The sequence below is a fragment of the Anopheles marshallii genome, chromosome 2 (genome assembly GCF_943734725.1).
Source record: "Anopheles marshallii chromosome 2, idAnoMarsDA_429_01, whole genome shotgun sequence".
In the NCBI taxonomy this organism is placed as follows: Eukaryota; Metazoa; Arthropoda; class Insecta; order Diptera; family Culicidae; genus Anopheles; species Anopheles marshallii.
Window position 1 is genome coordinate 61,359,025 of NC_071326.1, and position 10,342 is coordinate 61,369,366.

The following is a 10,342-nucleotide window of genomic DNA, read 5'->3' on the forward strand; positions in this document are numbered from 1 at the left end:
TACAGGACACCTTTTACGTCCTTATAATAGCTTTTATTCCATTCAATGAAATATTATTAAATTCGGTACAGACGTTTGATATTGTTTCCTTAAGAAGAGGAAATTTATTCCATTCGAATACAAGAGAACGACAATCGAACAATTCCGCTACCCGTTGCCCTGTACCTTTATACATCAATGGTGTGTGAATTACCTGTTATAGATTCGTTTCCTGTAGAAAAAACGCAATTTATTGTTTCAGCAGTGATTTGTTGTTGTTGTTTCCTATCTTTGGTTAACCTCCTTAAGGGAAAATAGCTGCATACATACACCGACGTTTTGTATCACCTTTCCGATAAAATGTGGATCACAATGTGCGAAGGTTTAGGTTTGATTTTTATCATTTAAAAAAATACTGCGTAAGATGTTCTAATTACCCACTAGCTTACGTTAGGTATGGCTTTGGTTTTATGAATTCTAAAAACCTATTCGTTGGGTTTCGACGCTCGCTAATTCGTAACACCATAGCGGGGAGGAAACTTTAGTTACTAAAAATTACATCTAATCCCCTGTCAACCATTAGCACTGATGCCGTACGTTTGGACAAAAGGAACAGGTTTGTTCTATCGATTCAAAAATCTCTTCGAATGCGCTCTATTACACCGCAAGCAACATCTTTCGAAATTGGCTCAACACCGACAAGTATGTTTTGTGTGTTTGATGAAGTATGATGATGCACCAGCTTAATTGATCTACCACCTCGCTAAACTATATCCGTTCGTTGATTAATATATTCTCCAACGCCCCATAAACATGCAAACCAAACGTTTCAACTGTCGATGTTCTACCTTCCTGCCTTCTCCTTCTCCGCTACACCGCTCTCTAATATTACACCGCTGTATTGGATGCTTCCAGCTGTAATCCATCCGAATAGCAAATGGGAAAAACTAATGTCTTCTTGTTGGTGAGGTTTCTGTCAGTCGGAATTCCACCCAAACAAAGCTCCATTAACCATGCGATGAATTCCGATGATGAATGCATTTGATCGAACCTGACGCCGGCACAACTCAATCAAATAATTTTAATCGAAACCTATCGAAACACCAATCGCACGCAAACATAACGAATCGGAAATGAATGGCAAAGTTCGATAGGCCATTTGAAGTTCGTAGTGTGAGGACAAGATGCGTTATGGAAAGCGAAATGTACACTCGCTCTCGCTCCCGTACACACACGGGAGGGGGAAAAATCTATCTCAATCAATAAATTAAACAAATCCGCATAGCTTAAACCCACTCGACCCCATTTATAAAAGCGATAAATATTTCACGTGCTACCAAGGCACTCAATGAACACCATCATCAACATCATCATCATCCCCGTAATCGTAGTCGTAATTTATGCCTGTAAGTGCTATAATTTTGAAAGATGTTGTTCTGTTTTTTAAGTATATGTGAAATAGTGTGTTTTGCTGAATCCTTCTTTCGATTCTGCCGCATGCCCAGCGTTTGGTACGGAATTCGTGAGCTCAAGTTTGTGTAACCGAATTCCGACCCGATCATCTAAAACGAAATGAATGTGTTTTGCTGTGATGCACGAGTTGCAACATGTCATCCATCATAAATGTTTCCCCATTTGCTACCGGTGCGGCAGAATCGAGGAAGAAAATTCCATCCTACATCTGACTCCATGCGATGCATGACCGACACGCACGACCTCTACTGCTATTACGTACGGCGCGTGTGCATTGGCTCGCTGCCATCGTTTCACACACGATCACGCACGATCGACAGCGACTGAACAAACTGTTGAACGCATCCAAAGAGATTGTAACGAAGCGATCATCGTTGGATCCTACAATCCCAGAAGGATCGGAAGGATCTGATCTGATGCTACCACAAAAACACATGTATTTTCCATGGTTTGTGACATCGTTAACATTAATTTATCACATAAATAAGTTTTCCTTACCACTTCTTCTCCTACAATTGCGTGCATCTTTGCATTTTCGGTATGTTTTCTTCATTTTGGCAATGTTTAGATAACAAGGTTTGTAAAATAACAAGTATTCGATTCTAGATTCGTTCGACTGCTAGTATAGCTGTTTCCTAGTGAAATCTGTTTCCCCGTGGATTGAATGTTTAACAAAACAAACATACTGTAACTACTGAATAAAATTTCGACGATGTCGGCTTTAAAAAAATCAAAATGTTCTAATCTCTCTTGGCGCGTACCATCCGGAGTAAGCCTTGCACGAGTTACGCTAGTTTGACAAGTTGCTCGTCCATACCGTTTCCACACGGAACGCTTAAATTTTGATTTGCATTGTAAGAACTGCTAGTATGATCACTCTTTCCACTGCTGGGATTGCCATTGTTTGTATTGGTGGCACTGATATCATTATTATTGTTATTGTTATGGTTGGTGTAAGTACTGTTACTACTACCATTGGTGGATGCACAGGCATGTGTACCAGGTACGGTAAGGAGATGATTATTTCGCTGCGGCAGAACAGGCGGGGGACTGGGATTTCTGGATGAAACACATGAAGCCGCCGTCGTGGTAGTAGTGGCGGTCGTCGTCGGTTCCACTAGCAACCGATGCTGCACTTTGGAACCGGTAGTTAACTGCGTCGTGTCGGAGTTGGTACGTGTGCGTGAGCGTTTCGGCATGACACTGTTCTCCAGCTTCAGCTGTGCGTTCACTTCAGCCCGTGCTGCACAGGTACAGGCCTTCAGGAAACTCTTCTTGAAGTTCTCACTCAGATATGCATACAGGATCGGATTGATGGCGGAGTTAATGTAGCCGAGACAACCCACTAGTAGGAACAGTATCAGATCCAACCTTGTGCTGCATGTTTCGAAGTCAGATGTGATCAGTGCCACCTGCGATATCCAGTAGGGTAGCCAGCAGAGGATGTACACGGTGATGACGGTCAGCACCAGTTTCGTTACCTTGCGATGCGACCGCCGTTTTCCGCGAGATTTACCCGTCGTTTTGGGACCCACATTCCGCAGCTTTCGTATCACCAAACAGTAGAAGGTCATGATGAAGCAAAGCGGAATTACAAACCCTAGTATCAGCGAGTATAGGGTAAACGTGTAACCCGGGAGATGCCCATGTGTTTCGGGCCATAGTATCTGACACGAGTAGGTGTTTGGTTTCTGTTCTATCACGTCGGCATAGATCATAATCGGTAGCATGATCAGAGCGGAAGCGAGCCACGCCAGCAATGACACTATTCGCGATACCAGCGGTGTACGATATTTGGGTGACGAGATGTGATGACAGATGGCAATGTACCGATCGGCGGACATGATGAACAGGAAAATCGATGATGTGAACTGCGTGACGGAAGTACTCACCATGTACGCTTTGCACATAGCACCGCCCAATGTCCAACGCTTCATATGCATGGTGGCAATAAGGAACGGAATGCCGATCAGGAAGCATTCGTCAGCGATCGCAAGGTTTAGTATATACATGTTGGTAACCGTTTGCATGTTGGAAAACCTGAGCACCACATAGATGACGAGCGTGTTGCCCAGCACGCCTACGAGGCAAACGACCGCGTACAGGAACATGAACAGATAGTAGGTCGTCGGCATGTCCGTCGGGGGACAGGTGAAGTTGCCAATGAACGTTTCGTTTAACTCACTATCCGCTAGGTAAATGCCGAATGCGGATACATTTCGGTCTGTTAATGAATCGTACTCTCCAAGGAGAAGGAATGACGTTGTATTTCCCTCCTCCATGGTGTTCTTTGTATGATCTACTGCGTTATTAAAACTTATCACCAATGTTTAAAGTTCCTATGCTTTTTTACGCCATTCCTAAACTGCCGTAATATTTATTTTCATTCGGTATCGTAGCGAGACCTAAGAGAAAAGTGAGAAAAGAAAAAGAATGTATTATTTTAAACATTTAATATTTAAGTTTTTTTGTGTGATAATGCTTACAAAAGAAAAACACTACCAAAAATGTTAATGACGAAACATCTTATGCAAAGATTCATCTCAAGGGAATTCATACCGTCGGAATCTCAAACCATCAGACATACGGTTAATGGTTTCTTAATTATTCTACGATAGAACCTCTAAAGCTTCCCAAGAATATGCGTAGGCGGGCAGCCTCTTTTGCATAATATTCATAATTGGGAAACCATAAGCTGATTGCTTTTTCAATCTTAAAGTGTTCCAATAAATTATTGGAATCGACACCCCATCGATATTAATAGGAGCCTATTGTTGCGGAAGTTCTGAAAGATTCTGATTATGAGTTGATTATTACCTACCATTAAATGATGCGCATGGTAGAGTTCTTTCATACCACAATTTGACGGTTTCCACAGAAAATACTTTGCTTGTGAAGGTTTAGGTGGTCCTTTCCTATCGGAACAATTGCTATTACCCATTGCGTCAGCTAAAGCATACGGTTGGGTAAAACCATTGTTTGTTGCTCGCAATTGCTACATCTTTTACCCATTCACCGGTTCAGTCATCGAAATTAATTAGTTTCTCGTTGTCTATCCCTTCTATGCGATTCACCGTTTTTCGCCACCTTTGGTACGACCCGGTTGGTATTGTGTGCGCCCGTAGCGACTTGAGGTTAATTGGGAGCCCTTTTCCTCGAAATCAATAGAACCGGACGTGTAGTCAGCCCCGTAACGTGAACGGGTTTGACGGCAAGCTTCCGTTCCAGTACAATTTGATATAATGTTCTGGTGAACTAGCGGAAACAATTTACTGGAAGCTAACAGCTGGAGTGCAAATAAACACCGCGTAATGTAATATCTCCTGTCTGACAAAGTGACTGCGAGGTGAAACTTTATTCATTTGCATCCAAGCGCAAGGGCTTGGTGGGTAATGTGGAATTGCTTTCAAATCGGATTAAGTTACAATTTGAATGACATTCTTCTAGCGAATTGCAACAAGAAGATACAATAAAGAATCGGTGGAGTCAATTAATGCAATTGTTTGTTGATTGATGGTGTACATACATGATTTTTCATTCTCTCGTTACGTGCAACTAGTGCGCATTGTTGATTATTACGGAGCTCGTATTTATCAACAATTTCTTTACCTTCTACTTTTTTTTTGCTCGCGGAAAAATATCTACTGCCATTTAATTTGTTCTTTGTTCTTAAAAATAGACCAAATCCCTGTGCTCAGTGTTTGCATGTGCTCCGTTTCTTCGACATCCTGAGCGTAAACAGTGTACGGCAGTGATAAACCTGACACAGTGGTTAGCCTGGTTCGCTCTCAAGCGCATAGGCGCGTGTACGCATATAGGCACGATGTACCGAACTCACCGTCATGATCGATCTAGCAAGAAACAAACAATTGGAACCACACCATCAAACTGATTCCGTTCGAAACGAGTCGCAAATGCGCACCGATTGCTAGCAAATACTGTCTGCATCGTTTTCGCTAAAAATAACGCCCACTTCCGATGGACGGATGATGACGGGGTTGCCATAAACGGTTCGGTCGGGATTTACATGCAATTTAAAATGATTACCGTTGCACATTAAATGGCCACTGGAAATGGTATTTCCAAACACGCAAGTATAATCAATCATAAATGGTAAATAATAGGTTAAGTTCGGTACACGGCTGGTGCTTTCATATCCTTCTCGTGGTCGTTCGATATTATCCCGATCCGTACGGCAAATGAGTACCGTGTATACATGATTGTGCGCATTAATGGGTCGTATGTAGGAGTGTGAGGGTACATGTAAGGGGGAGTGGGGGAAGGGGAGGGAAGTTAGGTGCCGTTGGTAACGATATGGTATTGCGATTTTTATTCCGCCTGTTCGACCATCTGGGCTAGAAGATAGTGTTACTGCCTGGTTTATGAGATACTGACACCCTCAACTCATTTGGTACCAAACATGTTCAGTTGCTCCAGTTTCTTATAGGAGTTTCTGATAAATTAGCATAGGCATAGGTTCTATTATCAACAGCAATAAGCGCAACAACATCACAAACTATTTCAATTATGTTAAGCAATTTTGTCGTAGTTTTGCAAATTGAATCAATGTTTTGATAAACTATTTTTATTGATTTACGTTACAAATATCTCAAAAATATATGTTATCATGTTTATTATGCTCCTCTTACTTAACATAAATGGCAAGGATAATAAACATCCAAGATGTATTGATTTTAGCTATAGCTTATTTAATCTACGATAAATAAGTACGATTCCAATTGGTTAAGAGACATTTTTTCTCGTAACAGTGAAAGGGCACCATATCCCGGATGTACTCGACCTAAATTAAGAACTAATTGTAAATTAAAATAATTGAAAAAAATTATTTAAATGTTGTTGAATACCTGAAACATATTAAAGGAAATATAGCAAAGCGAAAAAAAATAAAGAGAACAGTATCACACGTAGATAAGGAAGATCTGTATTGTTGAATTGAATAACACTATGGTCGGTGGATGGAGTATCAACATTAAGTAGTAGTAGTATTATTGATTACAATAATATTCTGTGTTATGGGTACACGGTTTTAGTTTTTGCCACGGCATAACGGGTTCGATATTGATACTCTCCTCATTGTTGTGTAACTAATTAGTCTGGCTGGTTTTTACAAAAATATACCTCGAACTATTTGTGATTTTTAATTAAACATTGTAAGTGAAAAAGTATACAAAAAACCTTTAATTATTTTAGTATCAACATTAAAAAAAATGCTTTTGCTTCCGTTTTTTATTACAACAGTGGACATAACTATTAGTGGCTCGTATAAAAAGTATTATCGTATATTTTTGGAAAGGAGCGGCCCCACACGACAGGACCGATACAAATTCCCTTTTGGATCGGGTATCCAGCTACGTGGAAAAATAAATCTCATAAATAAATGTAAAATGATAAGCACGAGCTAGCAGACCGTTACAATAAAAAGAAAAAAATAAATATTATATTTTTTTGTCATAACCAGTCCAATATGCTGACAGTTGTAGATCGGATATGTTTTAGAAATATGTCCAAAAGTAAATTTGGAAATAATTGCAATAAAATAACAAGCCAATATGCAATAATTGTATAAGTGTGATTTTTGTTTAAGAGATATTTATAAAATGGGATTGAATCTTGTTCATGCACTTTAGATTGATATTTCATTTAAAGTATGATAGTAGCTACGACCATTTTTAATTAATTGTAATCCTATCCATTTTCCGAAAAACTGAAATAGCGGGGTTGCATCAAATACCAAAGCGTACCGAAAACTAAACAGTCTTTTGGCAAACATAGCTCCACCGCCTTTGATTGCGAACATTATCAAGCAATCGAAAAGTGAGAAAACTTGTTTGTTTGCCTATCCATATTTGTCCAGGCTTTTAGTTGCCACTAATTTCGCCACCGTTCGCGTTTCGGGCCCTGAATCCAAACAGTGATTTTCCGAAATACCCTGCGGTGGACCGCCCGCATTCGCCGAAAAGGTCATTGTCATTTCAGCAATTCCAACATATTCCACAGAACAACCGTCGTGATTCAATAAATCGATTACAAACACGCAGATCGACTGACAGTCAATCGATTGTGACCAAAAGCATCACTAGCCAGCAAACAATGTAGATCTTCAAAACCACAGCACAAGTCTTAAGGTTTTTTGGAGTTGCCACAGTGCAGGATGAGGGGAAGAGTGAGAAATTCCATTTCCATTCGACATTCCATCGTAAGTTTGGAGAAATTTTCAAAAAGTAATAAAACGAGATTGCACAGCGCTAGAGATTGCAAAACTGGACTGCTGCTAGCTGCTGCTAAACGCGTCACAAATCAACTGTGACCAACGGTTTCGATAGCTCTTATATTTTTATTGCCTCGCGAGTAAAGTGGTTATTAAATATTTATGATATTTATGAGAAAATCGGGTTTGTTGCACGTATCAGAAACACAACAGCAAAACATAGAAGGATGCGTATACATTGAACTTATTGGAAAGTTTTATCGACTTGCAAACGAGAGAAAGAAAAAAATGACTGAAATTCTTCAAATCGTAGCGGCAAATAGAAACTTTCAATCGAGCCACTTAAGCGTGCTGCTTATCTCTGTTTTTTTTGGTGTCTAACCGTTTACAGCGAATTGGCGATAATAATTTGCAGAAAGTGGGTGGCTCGTTTGGAGAATAAACATAAATTGCGTTTCACGTGGTTACATTTCGGCGCTGGAAAACACTCGTTACGGACGCCTGTTTCAAGTGTCCGAGTGGGAGTTTTTTTCTAGCTTCTTTTTTTCTTCGTTTTGTCAGTCACGATAGAATTTAATGCTTCACCATAACACTGTTCGCTCGTTCAACGCTCGTATCATCCAAACAATATTTTTCCATTTGCTTGAAACAACGATGGATACAGAGAATAAAAAAATGCACGCACACACATATACACACCAGCATTTCCGCAATGTCCGTTACAACAAACTGGGTCACGTGCAATCGATCCATCCAGCGATGGTGACCGACCTACACCGATGATCCGGAATTGGCTTCCGGTAGGGCACGATTGTGCAACAGTCGCCTTATGTCACCCCGGGGCAAGATTTATGACACCGAACCTGTAAACCCGAGAAAATCCATAGTGCTGGCGTCACATTCTCTCCCCAGCCCCTTGCCGCGTTTCCCGATAGAACAGCAATGCAATGCTCATAATTTCCACCCGTTCCACCCACCCAGTCTGGGATACTTCGCCCGTACAAACCGTTATCAAGATTTGACTGGGGAATGGCTTTTTGTGGAGCCAAGCAACGCTTTCATTAAATTAAAACCGTAAAACCACCTGTTTTGGGATCAGCTTAGGAACTTTAATTTTATCTTCCGGCGAAGATAATACCGCGCGGACGTCGATCCAGAGATCGGAACTGATGTTTACCTTCGGGTCGCATAGCATGGCGCCAGTACTAATAGGTTTACCTTTGCGGAACAAACAATCTGTGCACACGGGCGATGTGGAAAGCTTAACGAATTAGTTCGCTTTCGACGCTGGTGGATCTGTTAATTAAAGGTTTTCCACACCTTGTTTCAGACGTTAGGTACATAGTACCAAAGAGACAATCGGAGTTGGTTTGTACATGTTGTACTACAGCGCTAGTTGGGGGAGAAAATACAACCCCTCCGATTGCTTTATGACCCTGACGGAACTCGGTAAGGTACAAATGATTTAGAAATTTTTATTAAATCTTCACGAGGCTATTAATCAAATCGCTTGCTTTTATGACCACGCTGTAAAAGATTGAAGCCCTTCGCACAATGCTCTTCAACTTAAGCCAGGCTCGCAACGGTACTGAATAAATTTTCAAGTGATTCTTAGATGATGCTCAATAAAACAGAGCTACCTAGACACGCTGTCCTGCAGGATTGTGATAGTGGTTTTCATGAGTGTAATGCTCAAAGTTCGTAGGTAAATTTTACCTGCTGCTTATCGATACTTGAAGCATTCAAATAAAACTCATGCTAAATTTTTAGTATCTTTCTCAAATCAATTTACTTTCGACATTTTCGACACTGTGCATAAACGAGCACATATTTTTGCCGCTTTATCTTCTCTTTCTCCGTCAATATTCGACTGACCTGCCAAAAGATGATTCTGATAGCCATGCCGTTACAACGTGTGGCACTTCGAATAAAATGCTGTCCGCGTTACTTAACTTCACGAATGGAAAATGGAAAATCTATTCTCAGATCCCCAACTGTCCCGACGTCCGTACCGGAGACGAAACGCTATCTCATTAGCATATAGAAAATAAACATTACAATAACCATCCCGTGGCCGCCACGCTGTCACCATTTGACAACTGTTCGACTGAGTGTGCACGGCGAAATGTTCACTTTTCCTCGCCAACACCGACGGGGGTGTGTACTCAAGCACGCATGTACAACGTGGGTAGGTTACACACGCAAAGGTGGGTAGCAGTGGAGATGGTCTTGTGATAGTACCGAAAAAACACACACTCTCCGCACCGCTCATACACACATGCAAGCAATCGCAGAAAAAAAAAATACATAACCGTCGGAAAATGTATCTCTCATCGCCGCAAACTGTGCATTGTCTGCGCAGGGTATGGAGAGTACTAGTTGAGTGATGTTCATTTGACGTTTTCACTATCCATCAATAGTGCCATGACGTACCATGGATGGAAAGACACACATATTAACGGACATTTCAATTTATGATTCGCTTACACCGATTCACGCGATTGCACACAACGCTTTAACACCACGGCCTACCCTGACTGGCCATTAGTTTTGGGCCATGATTTGGTAATGAAAAATAAACAGATGTGCACTTATGCTTCAAGGCAGTAGGTAAACAGAACTAAAAACTTACTGCCGTGCAAATATTGCAAAGCGCTATTG

The 10,342-nt window shown here is 41.0% G+C and overlaps 1 protein-coding gene across 1 annotated transcript; it reads right to left on the minus strand.

The window, feature by feature from the left end:
• Window positions 1-2,237: 2,237 nt before the first annotated feature.
• Window positions 2,238-3,734, minus strand: LOC128718322 (somatostatin receptor type 2-like). The gene has a single exon (XM_053811952.1). It carries the CDS (start codon window positions 3,732-3,734, stop codon window positions 2,238-2,240), a length of 1,497 nt encoding a protein of 498 aa, XP_053667927.1.
• Between the last annotated feature and the right edge of the window lie 6,608 nt (window positions 3,735-10,342).

Excerpts from the sequence above, each read along its gene's own strand:
- LOC128718322 (XM_053811952.1), bottom strand. The coding sequence starts at position 3,734 with ATGGAGGAGGGAAATACAACGTCATTCCTTCTCCTTGGAGAGTACGAT.